The following is a 17,919-nucleotide window of genomic DNA, read 5'->3' on the forward strand; positions in this document are numbered from 1 at the left end:
AGTGGAAGGCAAACTACAGTCGCATGAAAAGATAGAATTACTACTTTTTAAAGCTTTGGTAGAGAATGTTAAGGGAAAACCTGACTAATTTCTGAAAGCTGCATTTGCTCTGGGGCCATGGGAGTTGGCACTCAGAACCCCGAGTGTGATTGCTGTGAATGATTTGCACCCCTGTGCCCTGCTTCTGACAGTTGTTCTACCCCCAGCAAGAGACTTCAGCAAGATGCCAGCAACAGAGGCTAAGTGCTGAACTGGGCCTGCAAACAGAACATTAACCTAACTACTTCAGCTAGACTTGAGCCATTGAAGGTTGACATGTCTAAAAGAGCTATGCACAAAATACCTGCCAACTTTGTTACATGTTTTGTGCTTAAAATCTTTCTTAACATTGTGACCAAAACAGGCACAACACAATGGGGAAAAATTCTTCAATGTTCTTAAGTAGTAGTCTGAAGTAAACTAAATGTAAAAACATGAAGTTTTAGAATTTATTTGAAGCTTTTTTTTTTTTCCTATTCAAAATAGAAACAAGCAGCTAGTGGCCCTCAGAATGGCACAGTAGGTCCTAAAAGCTGCAGGAGGCGATGGGGTCAGACTTTGTTAAAGGCTATGGATAGCTGGGATGACTTGGACAATGCTGAATTTGGAATGTCATGTTCAAAGAAACCTAGCATTGCACTATTAAAAGAAAAGAAAAACAAGGAATGTCTTTTTAGGTAAGTCCTTTAATTATATAATCACTTTTTTCTTTTTTTTTATGTACACAATGACAAGTAGATTTATAGGTTGGTTAAAACAGATCTGCTAAAATTTAAGTCATTCAAGCTCTGCAAGAACGCAAAGAGCTGTATGAACAGGCCATCTTTGGGTGTGGTATCTATGTGACACCAGTAATATCCATATTTATTTTTAAGCACTCTACAGTTCATATGTTCATCCTGTTTTTATGAAACTCTGCATTTTACTGAAATCATATAGGAAATGAAGTAAATCTAGTTTATATCAGTTGTGCTAGGGAAAGTTTTGCCAGTTATCCACAGTTGCTTTCTATTCTGTAGTATTGGATACACTTTTTTTTTCTCCATATTCTCATCTAAAACTCTCATGAGGTTTGAGGCTTGACTGTTACTTTCTGTAGGACCAAAGTCTAATGATGAAAGCAGGATAAGAGAAGAGTAGTGTATTCTTCAAGCTAGCATCAGTTTGTGCTGTTCTGAGGTGGAGCTGCTGGCCACATAGTTTGAACGTTTTGATTTTTCAGCATTCCAGAACCAAATGCTTCATGCTGCATCCAGCCAGGAGGGGAAAATAAGTTTTTGATGAGAAGTGATTCTGGAAGATCAAATACATCAGCAAAACAGTACTATCTAAGACAATCAAGGTATCTACCTGGTAAGGGGAAAAGTCAACACAATATGGAAAACATAAGCAGTGAACAATATTTTTACAGTACGTTTAAACTTTAGATTTTGCACTGGATAATTTTGCTTTTCATACCCAGGCTAAATTTTCAAATTTTGGACTGAATGCCTTTCCAAGAACATATTTCACCACAACTGATGCAGAAGGTCCTGGCTATGTAAAAGTGGAAGGGAGCTCAACTCTGCTTGTACATCATAAACATTCACAGGCCCTCTTATGGCCAGTAGCATAGGAAACCCTCGGTAATATGAATCCAAGATCTCTTGGATGCCTAGGAATACATCCTGATTGACCATAAGCAAGTGTATCCGAGGAGTGAAGAAACTACCCATCCGTAGTGCATATGCACCGTCCTCAGTTTTGCAATACAGGGAGGTTTCGTTGTTTTTGAACTTCCAATTCTGATAAGTGCAGTTAGCCTTCTTGATAGGAGGTACTAAAAAATACCAGCCACTTGCATGGGTAGGAATTCACACCCAGTCACTTCCCTTCCCAAGGCACTTATTCTCCATAAGAACACATTGATAAGTAATAGACAATTCCAGTAAGCATATCATGACATCTACAGTAATCCACAGTAAGCATTTAGTTGGCTCCTGATTGCCAGGCAAGTTGTTTTATTACAGTGTATCCCCAGTTTTTCAGGAATTCATTAGTCCAGCTAATGTATGTCCAGTCCTTCTAAATATGAAATCACTTCTTTAATGCTAAATAGGATTCCGTAAGACTCAAGAGTTTGTTCAAATGGAGGGGGGGGGGGGGGGGGAAGCTTCCTTGTCTAGAGTTAACAAATGGAAAATGAATCTATATTTCTTATATTTCTAAGTATACTTCCAATACATTTGTTTTTATTGGTTTTCAATGAGAAAGGCATAGTTTTTAAAAAGTATGTATGTAGTAATTCTAGCAGTTAAGAGAATAATAACTCCAAGGAGCATATTTGGTATTTATCCATATTACTTTAGTTCTATCACCACTAGCTCTGGGAGCTGCTTTCATACTGTGTAATCCCATTAACTCCTGTAAAGCTCATAACATGCTGAAGTAGCAAGAACCTCTTTGTCCTACTTTTAAACTTATTCTTCGAAGAAATAGTTTTTCAGCCTTGAGAACTCCAATTTTCAATAGTTTATTTCATTTCTGTTAATTGTTTGAGAGACAAAAATATCAATAGTGAGCTTATGATTTTATAGGAACCAGATAACTGTAGTAAAACATCTCTGAAAGCATGAAAATAATTATTTAATTGGCATCTCCAATTTTCATGGTAGAGGAATATAAACTAATCAGTGGACATTGTTCTTTGTTTTACATTATGGTGTTTACATTATGCTACAAATAATTTGGTGTTGTTTCATGGTTCTAGAAATGACTGTTTTTCATTGGTTGAATTATGTTTGAAATTAATAACATTTGCCATAATTTGTTTTCTAAGGTGTAAACCCTAAGAGTGTCTCTTTAGTAGCAGTCAATAAAGAAGGATCTCATGGAACCTGGAACAACCAGTTATTTTCTAAACCACTGGCACATTTTGGAGAAGGAATGTCTTTCAACAGAAATAATACAGGTAAAAGTGTAATAAAAATGGTCATGTTGTATTTCATCATACTTTAATTAATTTACTTAAGACTTTCTAGTTTAACTTCTGTTGTCAGGCTAAGGTTCTAGGCTTTTTTCTTTTTTCTTATTTAAACACAGACTCTTAAAAACTTTTTCATACATAAGTGATTTATTTCGATTTCAAAGCACAAAGGGAGTATAGACTAGCTCCTAGACTAAAGTGCTGTCAAGACAATTTTTTTCTGTAATCCTCTTAGACCAATTATCGTACTGTGCTAATTTAAGCAAGTAGTTTGACCTCATTACTGCCTGGTCAGTGTCATGTGGAACACTATAAAACAGCAGTCTCATATATGAAAAGAAACTAGGTGATGAATGGTAAGCTCATATAATAAAAACGACGCATAATATTCTAACCAAGTTATTTAGTAATCTACCAGCTTTGTAGCTGCATGAAAAGTCTCCCTGTTTTCAGCAAGGCACTTGCACAAAAGGCACCTTTCTACTAAATTTTTTAAAAATCACTGCTATCAGTGTTTTAAAGCATGAAGACTAAGACTTACAAGTTAAATGACTTACCTAAGATTTCATTGACTTGAGACTAAAACCTATCTTCTGACCACCAAGCCCTACACACCAACTACATACTCCCACTACCCTGTGATGGGAGGTAACTTTAACAGCTTTGAAGCTGTTGTCCAGCTTTGAAGCCATTGTCACTCCCAACTTCACTGGTGCCAATAAACCACCGAACCTAACGTGCTTACACAAGAACTTCAGAAAGCTTGTTTACATGCAGATGCTACACCCCACCTCTATTTAACAGAACTTTAGTAGCCATCTTGCAGTGTTGTCAGAACTGATCCTCCCTCTGGAAGTCAGGTGAGGTGTAAATCGTTCATCTGAAATTATGTAAAAGACAGGAAATGGAAAAATAACAGCATCCCCTGGATTAGAAGAGACTTTTTTTTTTCAACCAATCATGATATGTACCTTTTTATTTTCAGAAATATTGTATCAGGGTGCCTTAGAATTAATTAGTTTATTCGTAAAATGCTCTTGCATGGGAGAGAGGGACAAAAAGGTCAAGAGCTGTTTCCAAAACTATGTATCAGAAAGCTAGACAGCTACCTACTGAATTAGAATGTAGCATTCATCTAAGTTAATTTAATGATAAAAATCCCCCTGTTGTCTTACTGGGTTACTTCGAGTATCTACCAAAAATAATAATTAAAAAAATAAAAATAATAATTAAAAAAATAATCTAAAACTGATCATTTCATGTGTTTGAAAATTCTTAGCATTATTTCCATCAGCATTTTAAAAAAATAGTATCTTTCCTATACCCAGGAAGCAACAACGTTAAAGATAGACACACAGAAAACAAGAATAGTTGGAGCACAGATCAGGGTAATATAGCACTTCAATCATGTTTGTTTGTTTGTTTTATATTGACAGGATTGAAAGCTGACACTGCTGTTTAGTGTGTGAATAACTAAATTTAGTTTAATTGTTTTATTTTTCCTTACCCATGACATTTCCCTAGGGTAAAATGAGATGAAAGCAAATAGTTACAAATGCTTTGTGAAGAATGATAAAGTTATGATCAGTCAGCTTTGCAGATATGCCTGAATGCTTAAACTTGGAATTTATGTATTTATATGATTGGAATATGACTGCACTGTTGGTAAACTACATTTTCATTCCATTATTAGAATGGCCCTTATAAAATAACTAGACAGAGTAACATTTCCTGCTTGTAAAAACATGGAAGTGAAACAAGAAAAATGTCAGATGTTTATTCTTTCTTGCTTTGCTTTTCCTCGTTTCTTTGATGTCACCTAGCCAGATTCTTTCCGTACTTTTTCTAAAGTTGTCTTTCCATCTTTTTCTTCGTTTTCATTTTCTTCTCTACAGAAGAGAACTTAATTATACCAATTGAAAAACTATCATGCAAAGAAAGATTGAATGAAAAGTTAGAGGATCCAAAAGGTAATTTATAGCAACTATAGCCTGGTTCTTTGCACATTTCATATTTATGTTTTCTTCTAAAAATTGCACTTGCAATGCAGATTCCAAATGACCACATACTTCATTTTCAGTTGTAATTTATTTTGTCAAACTTTGCCCCGTTCGTTGTGTCTGCTTTAGATCAAGCCTCTCTAAGCTGAGGGAGTTAAGGCTGAGGCTATACTTACCAATGAGGTATGTTTTAGCAACTCTTGCTGTGACACACAGAAGCAGGTAAACAGCAGAGGTCAATCTCATTTACCATAGTATAACATAGAGTGGAAAACTGCTGCTACTGTGAACTTTACTCTTTGGAGTAGTCAGATGAACTGAAGTAAAACACATCCATGTATTTAAGATCCCTCTGTTGTTGGGTGGTTTTTTGTTTTGTTTGTTTGTTTGTTTTATACTGACAGAATTGTTTCACCTTTGTATTTGCTTTGAAACCGAGTTAAGTGCATGCTGTTATACCTAAGTAAGACAAGTCATTTCCCCCTATGTGCAGCCCAACCTGAATAGCATCAGCATACTCTTTGAAATGTGAGAGAATAAACCGACTATATATACTTACTGAAGTCTTTTTTGTAACATCTGAATGTTCCAGTAGGTAACTTCCTAACTTTTCTTCTGGATTCTCAGCACTTTAAAAGATAAAGTAAATTTTATTATCATAATTTTAATCCATAGCATGCAACTGCACTGTTGCTGGACAATGGCAAAGAACTGATCCCACTGACTGCATTCTGATTTTCCATCTGTTACTCTGATTTTACAGTACTGTGATTGCATAGATTTTGGTGGAGTTAACCTCAGTGTAAGAGGGTGGAAACAGGTTTCCAAGCAGCCTAGCTTGTGCCTAAACACACTCTCCACTGCAAGCATTGTGAAGCTGGAATGTTTTACCTCTCCCTCAGTTTCTGGCACCTCATGTGTGCACTGCCTTTGTGGTACATCTCATTACAATTATTCATAGCTCTTTTTTTTCAACTCGCTACACAGCTCAGATGGTTCAGTGGCTTTATTCTTTGTGAAGAACCAGGTATGTGTTGAGGTAGGGTGTACTGCCCAGGCCACACTTGCACTTGTCATCATGGCTTCCTGCATGTCTGAAGGATGAATAGTGAGAACTCCTTTTGTACAGCAGTGGTCAGAGGTAAGGAACAATTTAGTATGTGCTTCTAAGATTTTTTTAAATATCTGTAGTTACTCCTCTGTACTGAACTTCTACTTTTCCTCTTTTGTTCTCATCCAAAAAGATGATACCTCCAGACCTCTCAGTTTCACCGAGACTCTTCTTCTGGGCTGCCCTCTTCTATTTTCTGAAGAAGGGCTCATAAAGTACATCAGGCCTTAAAAGGTAAGGGGAAGGGAAAAAGTTGTTCAGCAGTTTGTTGGTTTTTTTTTTTTACAGATAGGCCACTTTGCTGAGCTGTAGATAAGAAATAGGCAGGAGTAGTCTTTTTGAGGTTATATTAGTTTGAGGCCTGCCATGATCTTACTTTTAGATTTCAGAATTTTAAGAAGTGCTACTGAAGTGCTTAGACAGGTGAATGTAATACTAAAACTGCGTTGCTTTGTTTTTCAGGCAAATTCCTGAAAAGGAAGAACAACTTAAAACAGCAAGAAAGTCATTTTTTAATTGATTACTTTAATAAAGTCTTATTTTTCACCAGGACTCTTGTGTCATTCTTTACTGCACTGGAGACTGGCATGACCTGTACACAGGGAAACCCCATAGAGACCCAACTGTTCATGGGACTTATAGACCTGACAGCTTGGGGAGACTGGTGAAACCAAGTCAGCTGAATGCTTTTTGTTAGTGTTCCTAAACAGGAAGGTACACAATGACCCAACACAGCTGTAATTAGCTGAGGATACTTTGGGGGTTTGTAGATGACCAATTTTGCAGCTTATAGGTCCACTGCACTGAGCTCTGATATTAGCACAGAGAGCTGTGGGTGTTTGTGTGAAGAGGAGCATTTTGCAAGCACACTGGGGCCAGAGATTTAGGAGACAGGAAGACTTTGTCAACTCACTATATTTTTCCAAAACTACGGTTGAAACCAACTTAAATGTTAATATAAGTGTTCACACTTGATAAAGGTCAAATTAAAACTACTGTGTATGGTCTAATAGTTCATAAAATGTAATACTACTCAATATGGAACCTCAACACCAGAGAAAGCACATTTCTTCAGATGTTGTGCCAGCACAGTCTTTAAGACTGTCACCATGATGACAGATGTGGAGAAGGTGAGAAATTTGCTTGGAGCACAGTGTTAAATTATAATAGATTCCAAAGCTATTGTACAATAACTCAGTACTAATTTTGTGTGCAGATGCATGACATTTCTCAGCTTCCAAAAGAGGATGATTATGTAAATCTTTTCAAGGTAGCACTGCTTTAAAAAAGATCTGGACCAAAACCAGGCCCAATAAAATTATAGCCAGAGTTCAAAGGCGAGGGGAACTGGGTCCAAATTTGTGAACCTGGCTAAGTCACCTTCATATGGGGAACCACTTACCACAAGAGGATTTTGTTTCTATTTTGGATAGACTTAAGCCAAATATGTTGAGTGCAGGACTACTGTTGAGCGCTGATTTTCAAATATGGAAATGCTTAAACTAGCTTCCAGGAAATTAATTAGCTCTACGTAAAAGGTAAGATCTCATCTTCTCTAAACTTGGTATAAAGCTTTGCTATGCGATCTAAGTTTAATGGCTGTACAAATGAAATATTTGTACTGTTTTTCTGTCTTTAGTCCTACTGCATCACAGGATCAGATGTACTAGAGTATACACAAATGTAGTTTGTTAGGCACGTTAAAGGGGCCAACTACAACACAAAGAAAAGAATAAGTACTTTTGCCAATAGGCAAGCACTAGGGAGTTTTTAAAGAACTCTCACGCTCGTTATTTGTGTTAATGCAATGGTGTTTTGAAGTGTCTATAAAAAGCAGGCAAGGTTTTCTGAATGCAACTGAAAATGTTAAAAATCTGATGTCAACAGGAAATCCTGACTTTGTAGGAGGTGCTGCTTACAACCCATCAGGAGGATACGTCCCTTCCTTTCATAAAAAAGAAGTTGGATCAGCTGGACAACGGATACAGCTAGCTCCTCTTGGTCCATCTGTATCAGGTAAGAAACATCCTTTTAACATACATATCTAAGGAAACGATAAATGGTAATTTTGTGTGCTTCCTAAGATATTTATTATCCCTTAATAAGGCTTTCCTCAAGTTTTGTAAATAAAATTATTAGGCATATTTTTCTTAAATGATTTGAATGCAGGTATCTAGAGGCAATCATGATACCCGGAGAAACAACTGCTATTAGATGTTAGGTAAAAGAGCAAACAAATGCGCAACCCTTTTGTTATTCCAGTTCTGGAGAAGTTGCTAAACTACTTTTTATTAGAAATTCATGCTAAGTAAAATTGCTTTAAAAAAAAAAAAAAGTAACTCCACAACTCAATAGTAAGTGGTCATGTAGACTGGATACAAATGTAACTGCATGATTTATGTAGTTATTAGGAAATATTAGTCACCAACTAGTAAGTATGAAAAATAGATAAATGCAGGTTAAAAAAAAAAAAACAAAAAACAAACAAACAAACAACACTCCTATTTAAAGATTTGGAGGATTTTTTCTTGACAGTGACTTAAATGTAGCATGTGGCTGTCCTGCATGGGTATTTCATCAGTATAATGTAATTGGTGATACTGATACATGCTTACAATGGCCTCAACTATTTGAAAAAAAAAAAGCAAAGACCTTCCTCAGATGACTTAATAAATTCACAAATAATGCCACAGATACAGTACAAGCACTAAATTAAAATGAATTGCTCTTTTATTTACTAGCCCTTTCTGGTTGGTCAGCAGCTTCTGTGGTGGTGATTTAAGACAGGTTTTCATTGTGTCTTCACTATGTTAGCTATGCAAGTCTGAGTGTCATCTCAGTACGTGACACTGTTCTTATACCCTTGAAATATCACAGGAGTGCTTTCTGGAGTGAAAATCTCAATGCTGCTACATTATACAAGGTAAAAGCCAAACGAGAATGCAAGTGACCAGTTCTGAATAGTTATGATATACTAATGATCTAGCTGTACATTACCTTAAACACATTAAAAGATAGTTTCCTCCATTCGGTTAAAAACAATATGAAATCTATCCTGAATATAACAGTTACCTTGTATATTCTATGGTATAGATGGTGTTTCTTTGTTGATATGTTTCTGATTCAGAGAAGACAAACAAAAGTGCTCAGGAAAAACTGGTTTGTGAGTAGAAAACTTAGCACCATTGTCCAAACTCAACAGAATACTTCTCTAGTTACTTCAGATGAAATAATAAGGGCCTAAACTGACAGTGACTTGTTTAATCGAAGGGCCTATGACAGACCAACCTGATATGGTCCTACTTAAGCATGCTATTTTGCTGACTTGTTCTTTTGAGCTACCTGTTCCCACCTAGGAATTGGCAAACAACTTCTGAGGAGAGAGGGAGGGAAGGAAGGAGATGGCATGCATATATAAAATAAACTTAACTAAATTAATGTTCTGAGCCTGGGCTGATCAGAAACCCACCAGGGAAGACTAGAGCTGCACTTAATTATTTTAACTCACTGCTGAAATTTACCAGTGCAAGTTTTGATTTGTCACTGTATAGATCAGGAAGTTCACAGGAAGACAAAATCTACAACTACTTCTAGACTGCTGAGAATAGTGTGAATGAAAAGAAATTACTTAAGTGATCCAAAGGGAAATAAATTCAGTGTTAATCTGTAATTAGAAATGAAAATGTAGTAAAAGTCAGAAAGGCTGGCAGATGGAGGTCAGTTAAAAGATTCTTCCATGCCCTGGAGAAAGAGCAAGAATCCTGTTGCTTAAACTGATCATATTTAGCCTAAAATCCACAGACCTGAAGGGGAAGAGAGGTAAAGGTGAAGCAAACGGCAGTTTTTCTCTCCTATAGTTGAACATTAACATTTTTGTTGACCCTTTGCTTTCTATTATCCAAACTGAAATAAATTAGGCTCTCAGTTGCTTTTGCTCTCTTCGTTTGTTCAGAGATTTCTAATGCCATAAGTTAAATATATTAAATATAAAATATAGCACTTTCTTCAGAAAACTTATGCAGGACCCAAGAAAAGTGACCTTCCTTGCCAAGAGAGAGGATATGCTGGAATCATACTGATGAAAGATAGCGAATGCCAGCTTACAACAAAAAAGAACATTAGAAAAGGTGTTTGTTTTTAAAGAGATAGGGATGACCTGACCCTCAGTTTCAGATTCTTGAGATTCCCCCTTTCTTAAATGCCTTGATTCTCACCTGTACCTTAACAAGTTCAACCCACTGTTGAAAAATACCATACATGCTTTTCCACAAGAAACAGAATATGCAAGCATAAAAAAATCATATTTTTATTCATAACATTTTAATTAAAACAAAACAACACCTATCAGTAAAAACTAACAAGACTGAACTATGAAAGTAGGAAAGGAATGGCAGGACATACGTTAGGAATGCTAAGGAAACAATGGTAGGGTACAGCAAAAGTTTGGATAAGAGAGATTCCAAATAACTAGCTTTAAAAGCTTGGAAAAATAGCAGAATTGGTGATGAACATGAATAAAAACATGGGTTATCAGCCCCTGCAACAGGGCAATCACTTTAGTAAGCTTGAGGCAGCAGTGGCTATTTGAAATGCAGAAAAGGGGAGTCTGAGTAGGAAGGCCAGGAATGTGGTAGCGTGCTACTACCAGTGCGGGAGACCCAATGGATGCCAATATAAGTAGGGGGGGGAGGGAGAGGGAGGGAAGAGCATTTAGAATAGAGCCTATTAAACCAAAAGAGAAATGGAGATTACTCACCAGCAGGTACACCAGCAGTCATTAGCTAAGCAGGAAGGAAATAAAATGCATAAAATCTCAGAAGAAACAAGAGGGTCTCCAGAACCTGTGCTTCAGTATAGGCTGTTTGAGATGTAATGAGTTTATTGAAGTTATTATTATATGCTTTTTCAAATATTTGAGATAAAGAGGAAAAAAAAACCACACTTCCTTTCTGAGGTAGCTTTATGATAGGAGATAGAATTGTAGGCGTAATCATGAGGTTTCACTGAATTTCAGTCTTGTTTTCTACAGGGATTGTTGTAAAACAGGTATCCAGTAGAAGAGAATTACTAGTAAGATATAAAAATGATAGGAAACTTTAGCCTTATCGGAAAACAAGCATAGATGGCATGTTAGAGACTAAAGCATCCTGCTGTGTTAGCATCCTTGAGTACAAGTCATCTTTCAGCTCTCATTCAAATCTGTGAAGTAGTGAAACACTTTTTTAATTCTGACTTCTTGTTCCTTTCAGACTATTCCTGGAAAAACAAAGCTGCTCGTGCGTTACCAGGTCCTACTTACAATTCAGCAGCAAAAAACATGAATATCTTAACTCGCGCACCAACAATTCAGCCAGTACATGGAAGAACAGACTGGATGGCCAAATATGGAGGACACAGATAGAAAATGCCATCCTGTGCAGGTATCATGTGAGCTGTGTTCAGTTTTCCTGCACTGGAAACCTGAAATGCCTATTTGCTTCAACTTTTCTTAAGACTATTCAATAGTAAAGAAGGAAAAAAAGACCTTGGGTTCTGTTACCTGTGGAAGAAAAATAATTTACAAGATATTATTTAAAATATTGTCTATGTAGTAGGACGTCATGAAGCATTGTGTAACATCTCACCAAATCTGAGTATTTTGAACTGATGATTTCACCTGACACTTCTCTATAGATCCATTTCCTGTCAGAATACTCTTACAAGAGCGTACTCTTGGTCCGATGTCTACCACTGACACACACTACTTTCACATACACAAGCAGCTAGAAGCGGGGCTAAATCTGAGCAGCACCAGGCTTCCAGGTGAAACGCTTGTTCCTTGCTAGGGAGATGAGAGTGAATGTACAGATTGGGCTTGGAAGAACACCACGGTATCATACAAGGATTTCAGAACTCACCTAAGAGGTACTTAGGGTCTGTAACATCTAAATGTTTATAATAGCAATGACAACTCCGTGTAGTTTGATATAAGTTATCCACTGCCAAATACTATACAAGGTCTGAAAACCTGGCCCAAGGTGATACAGCAAGACTGGAAAATAGCTAAACTACTATCAAATGCTACACTTGTTGAGCTGTAGTGAAGCTTAAAATTAGACTCTACTGTTAAAATTAAATTATGACTGTTTTCAGTTGAAGATCTGTGGAGATTTATATCTCCCCTGTCAAAGGTGTGTCACAGTGATGTTTAAAGGAGCCTGAATCACTGCAGTCTCATCAGCTGTTTTAATGTTGAATTAGCCAAAAAGGCCTAAGTGATCAGTAAACTCCTGTTTTTACATGTCTTACAGACTTCCCCTTATTTTAAAGAAGTTGAATCAGGCTGTTCTTCAAAAGAGGTTACTTTCTGCTTTAGCTCTTAAAGGCTAACGTAAGTCCCTGAAAACACACACAAACTTTAATAATGCAATACCTCCATGTATATGCTCATGCCATACCTTCCCTGGCTTCTATGGTAAGTTTTACAGTAACATCCTGCAAAAGGCCTTGCAGTGTACAATAAATCTTTTTTCACATGTTGACCTAGGCTACTTCTGTTAACGGTTGCATTCAGAATAGATGCTTTGGACTTAGTAATTATATAAACCCTGCCATTTTCAAGTGCAAAATTAGTATGTTCTTTAAAGATGTACAGCTGTTAATGATTACTTTAGGCATTGTAAAAAGAAAAGTATTTGCATGATTTTTATAACTACATATAAAATTTCATTTCCTATTGTTGACCTAATGTGCCATAATATATGGGCTACATAACTTAATGTATGTCAGTTTAATCTTAAGCTGTTGTACCAAAAAATCATATGGTTTGTTATAAAAACAGCACCTAAAGAAAACACTAATACTGGAAGAAATGTACAGGGATAGGAACATCTAGTTAGTAACACACTAGAAACTTTATTTGCCATGGGTCTACTCTCAAGTATTTGTTATTCCCTTACTACTAGCAGGTCTTCATATGCTATTTAAATGTACCTTAATTTATCTGTAGAAGTTCTGTTTTATAAATGCACTGGTTTTACGATTCAAAAAACAAGAGAAATGCATCACTCATCACTAGTACAAGATGCCAGTGAGTTAGTTACAGTCGCAGTCTAGGCAAGCAACTAACTATGTGGCCATAGCTCACTAATATTTACCTAGAGCAGAAAAACGTAGTACTTGTTGCATTAAATATGGCTGGAAGAAGCACACCATCCTTACCATATACTAATGGACATTGAAACTACTTTTGACATAACCACAACAGTCTTGACTTGTCCATAATCAAAGCATGACAAGCGTTAAGTTTTTCTTGCAACCAGTAGGAGACTAATAAGGCTCTCTACAGTCACGTTAACTCTGATCCACTGACACACACTTTCAGCGCAGAAATGCCAGCTGCTGTTTAAGAAGTTTAGTATACACTCAAAGGTCCAAGGGGATAAAAAATACGCAACTGTCAAAGTCTGATCCTCCCTTTGTTGGGCTTACTGTTTCTCCTGACTGTGAGAAGTGGAAACAAAGAGTTCCAGCAGCAGTTCTCAATTCAGGCTACTGCTTTCCAAAGCTCATGAAACAGCAGCAAGGCATAAACTCTCTGGTCTAATTCCCTGCTTTTCATTGCCTTGTTGTCCATTAAAGGTCAACTGCTGCCCAGACTTGCAAGTTATCTGATTTGAGACAGGCATTACACACTTAGAAAACTGCTGGATCTCTGCCTGTGCTCAAGGCCAGCTGTAACCCAAGCTGTGTGGCCTGAGACTACGCTGCTGGCAGCTGCGCTCTGTAGCAGCAGTGATCAGGACTCGTGGTCCTTGGGGGAGCTGTGCTGCAGCTATGCCCATGCCCAGCCACGTCCCTACTGACTGCAACCCCATCCACTGATTTCCTGGCCTGCCTGATTTCCTGGCCTCCCTGACCTTGCCTCATTGCTGCAACCTGCTAGACAAATCCCCGTACTTGTGGCAGACCCCAGACACTGCCACTGGATGCGATCTCATGACCTGCTCAGGTACCGTGGGGCCGTGCCATCCTCAGGAAGGTCACTGCCCTGCCTGTTTTGCTGAAAATCTCACCTCCCAGATCACCTCCTCCTATGGGAAGAGACTTCCTACTTCTGCTGCTCCCATCCTTGTCCAGAGCCTAAAATTATCTAACAAGAAAGGAAAGAAAAAGAGAAGAAAAAAAATATGTAAGTTGTCATCCTCCTGCTGAGGTACTGGCTCAATATTTAGGGAACTCTGAACAAATGAGGCCCTACAAGCTCTCTAACCTAACAGATCAACCCCACCACTTCCATCGCTCGCAGTACCAGCCACCACAGAAGAGAGGTTGTGAACATCAAGTTCAGGTCCTGTGCAGAAAGGGACATAAGGCAGATAGTACAAGGAAGGGATATATTACCATCCACGTGTAGCTCCCAGCTGCATGGCAAGTTTATATTTAGAATGATTTCAGGCAACAGAGTACTTTGTGAGGGAATCATCTGAGCCCTTTAGTCTTTAAATAAACTTTCACTGAGAGTTTTTCCAATCTGAAATAGATGATTTTCTCTCAGAGAAAAAAAAAATAACAATAATGAAATACTTGTATGAATATATAAAGTAGTAGTAGTGCTTTTTTCCTCTGGCTATACCCTTCCTCCCCATCCAGTTCAGGAAACTTAAAAGTCCCTATATTCAGGGAATGGAACAAGGATAATTTCTACAATTCACATTCACAAATACATATAGACACCCTACAGAAGAGGTACCAAATTGCATCAATTCAGATGAACGATTAAAGAAAACAGTTGCAGAGAATGTAAGTCTGTAATCGTAATTTCTTCGTTTATTTAGAATAACATTTTAATTCTCATGAAATGCAAGTGCTATGACTACAATTCAGCATTACCTAATGAAGCACATTTTTGATTTGTCCTACCAGTGATAGTCTATAAAAGTGAAATGAATGACACTAAGCAGGGCACTTTTCCTCTTGAAAAACTAAGTAAGGGGTTTATTTTCATTGCATCACAATAGAAACTTGACAGCCTGCTCCACAATTGTGTTTTGTGGGCCAAGGCTCTAACACGGTCCTAGCAGAAAAAACGCCCTGACTGATAAACATGATGACCAGATAAGCTGGCAGGGAAGTGGGAGGGGAAAGGTGACAGAACAAGCACATTTGTTATGGGCAGTATTAGTGACAAGTTGGCAACTTGTCTCCCATTGTTTCAGAAGTACAAAGGATTTCAGATTTTAAGTCCAGGTGTATATTTAAGCTTCATTCCTGTCAGCACATAAAAGCACCAAGAGGCCTCTGCCTACAGTAATCTGCAGGACAAGCACCTGAACTAATACTACACATATTTTCTTGCTTCGTAATTTAGATGTTGAGACAAGTGCAGGTTGGAAGACAACAAAGGTTCTCAATTTGTCCTTTAAAGACAGACCCATGTGTGTTAGGATATGAAAAATACAGTGCACAGTCTGCAGTGTCTTTTCTATTTTGTGTGGTACATTCAGGCAGTTGCATTTTCAGGCTTCTTAAAGATCTGCATCAAGTCACTCGAAGACAGACTTATGGCTTAAGAGGTTTTTCCATCATCTGCAATCCAAGCCGTCCAACCATCAGTATACTGTTGAACAGAATATTTGTTAAAAAAAAAAGCAAGGGGTAGCAAAAATCTTAAAAAATAACATGAAAAAAATACGATTTTTAGCTGAACTCCAATATAAGATTAATTTTTCACAGGACTCACCATGTAATATTTTTAAAACAATATAATGCATGTATATGTTAAATAAAATGCTTATTCAAAATGTGGACGAGAACAGAAAACAGGTGACTACCTGGCCCCAGCAATCAGCCCAGGCATTGCTTTTCTGGAGTTGTAAAATCTCATTCCCATAACAGCAGACAAGGTTCCAGATGCCACTGATAAAAGAGAAGTGCAGTCAGGACTATGTGAGGGAAGCAGGTCTGAAGCACCAGCACAGCAATGTCAGGGCAATTGGCAGTGCCAAGCAGGCACAAATACACAGGCAGGAATGCCTCCCTCCTCCCCACAGAAGCAAACATTTTCCTCATTTCTGTTAAGTAGCAGAGCAGCTGTAAGCTTTACAGCAGTTTGGTAAGCATACTCTGCTGCTCATTAGAAATGAGTAGTTCTAATGAGTTAAGACCACTGCCTGATCACCTAAAACCTCTGATCCCTTGTGCAAATCACTAGCTCCCCCTCAATTTCTCCTTATTTGTGCAAGGGGAATGATTACTTCCTTGAATACAGATAGCCTCAAAATGGCCAGAAAGGTGGGACAGTGACAAAGATCACCATGGGGGAGCCAAATATTATTACAATGTCCATTTCTCGGTAACCTTTGGAACCAAAAGGTGGAACTAAATAGTTGCATTTTGACGTTAGATTTGAATGCTACGTTCCTACATACACTCATGCAAAAGAAGTTAGCTTTGGACAAGATTAAGAGTTGACAGTAAATATGCGCTATGGTACATTTCATTTTTCTAATGGCTTAATAACTATGACTTGAGACACAAAACCCCACTTGAAATACAAATTAGCAAATAAAAAACAAGCCAAAGGATCAACCTGAAAGAGCAACTAATGTTTTAAACACGATTCCTAATTATTTGATTGTTAACTCTGGAACAAATCCAATCAATACTCACATAAAAAGTTACAGGGCTGCCATTTCTTTGAAGAAGAAAGGCAGGTGGAGGTGTTATAAAACCTTCATGTTTGTTTCCATCAGACAGGGTAAAAGATATCCTCAAGGTATGTTTCTGTTCTAAAAAGGAGGTTCTTTTCTCAGAGGTTTACTTACGAGGTACTGTGACCAATCTAAGCTCAGCTGGAGCCACACCTGCAGCCTTTTGTTTCACCTGAGGGGTTTGCTACCAGCTAAACCCACAACTTCTCCTATCATCTACTGTAAACAAGGAGAGTACATCACCATTCCCTCCTTTCTTTTGGAGGCTTCAGACTTTCTCCCATAGCGTGCAATACATTGAAGCACGCACTGTTCTGAGATGCTTGTGCACTCCTTTGCAGCCAAGGCTCATGTGCATTCCATGCACCTACATCAGTTTAACGTGGCATCAAGTCTGGCAGCAGAGATAGGTATTTCTCACTGAATTTCCGGCTTCCAAAGGGACAGCGAGGTTTTAGAGCCTACAAATCTTACATAGACACCTCCTGCTATGGGCAGGAGGCCCTGCCACCGTTTACAACACCTGTACAAATAAAAAATATGCTAGAAAAAGTGTTGCTATTCACACTGCTACCAAAAACGTTTGGTACAGAAACACAAAGCACACTTACCGAGAGAAAGCCAGATATTCTTTGGATCTTGGGACTGCTGGTAGGCTCCCAACCCTGCTAAACCACCAAAGAGGAGCCCGGCGGCCAGAGAAGGGACGCTGCCTTGGGTAAAGGAAGGAGAAAGCCTTTAGCGGGAGAGCACACGTAAAGCTAACCGCCCCCCCCCCCAAAAAAAAAAAATATATATATATATAAATACAAATTCCGTGAGGAACACAAGGCGCCGCTTGGCCCCCGGCCCGCCCCCACCTGCCCGGGCATAGCCGATGATGCCCCCCGAGGCCACCAGCGCCGCGTAGCCGAGGCCGAGCCAGTCGTAGGCCATCAGCGGACCCCGCGGACACCCCTCGGCGGGCGGGAGGCCTGAGGGCACGGAAATGCCTTTGCGGAGGGCCCAGCCGACCGCCCCGCGTCGACCTTGCCGCCAGGCCGAGCGGCGCCGCCCCCGGTGGTGCGGCCGAGCGGCGCCTTCCCGGCGTTCCCACCTGTAGCTCCGAGCCCG

General features: G+C 38.6%; 2 protein-coding genes and 1 long non-coding RNA gene across 13 annotated transcripts in view; 1 reads left to right on the forward strand and 2 right to left on the reverse strand.

Annotated features, from left to right (window-relative positions):
• MAK (male germ cell associated kinase) overlaps positions 1-12,633 on the forward strand; it is a 31,746-nt gene extending 19,113 nt beyond the window's left edge. For 6 of the 11 annotated variants that reach the window (XM_080578865.1, XM_080578871.1, XM_080578869.1 and 3 more), the window contains 6 exons: positions 526-716; positions 1,262-1,392; positions 2,858-2,989; positions 4,900-4,974; positions 8,003-8,131; positions 11,365-12,633. In XM_080578865.1, coding sequence (XP_080434991.1) covers positions 526-716; positions 1,262-1,392; positions 2,858-2,989; positions 4,900-4,974; positions 8,003-8,131; positions 11,365-11,516 — 810 coding nt within the window. In that variant the 3' untranslated portion in view covers positions 11,517-12,633. Of the gene's footprint in view, positions 1-525; positions 717-1,261; positions 1,450-2,857; positions 5,567-5,991; positions 8,132-11,364 lie in introns of those variants that run through there. The other 5 variants (XM_080578868.1, XM_080578872.1, XM_080578873.1 and 2 more) reach the window with 5 other exon arrangements.
• On the reverse strand, positions 3,939-5,996 carry LOC308189125. Its single transcript, XR_013946034.1, has 2 exons — positions 5,564-5,996; positions 3,939-4,893 (listed from the first exon to the last, which is right to left on the reverse strand). It is a non-coding gene; the product is annotated as an uncharacterized lncRNA (long non-coding RNA).
• Positions 12,634-14,900: 2,267 nt separating the features above from the next.
• Positions 14,901-17,870, reverse strand: LOC308189124 (transmembrane protein 14C-like). Its single transcript, XM_080578880.1, has 4 exons — positions 17,667-17,870; positions 17,418-17,519; positions 15,928-16,012; positions 14,901-15,713 (listed from the first exon to the last, which is right to left on the reverse strand). The coding sequence occupies exons 1-4, from the start codon at positions 17,740-17,742 to the stop codon at positions 15,656-15,658; spliced, it is 321 nt and encodes a 106-aa protein (XP_080435006.1). The 5' UTR covers positions 17,743-17,870; the 3' UTR covers positions 14,901-15,655.
• Between the last annotated feature and the right edge of the window lie 49 nt (positions 17,871-17,919).

The sequence above is a fragment of the Anser brachyrhynchus genome (genome assembly GCF_964034855.1).
Source record: "Anser brachyrhynchus genome assembly, chromosome: 2".
Classification (NCBI taxonomy): Eukaryota; Metazoa; Chordata; class Aves; order Anseriformes; family Anatidae; genus Anser; species Anser brachyrhynchus.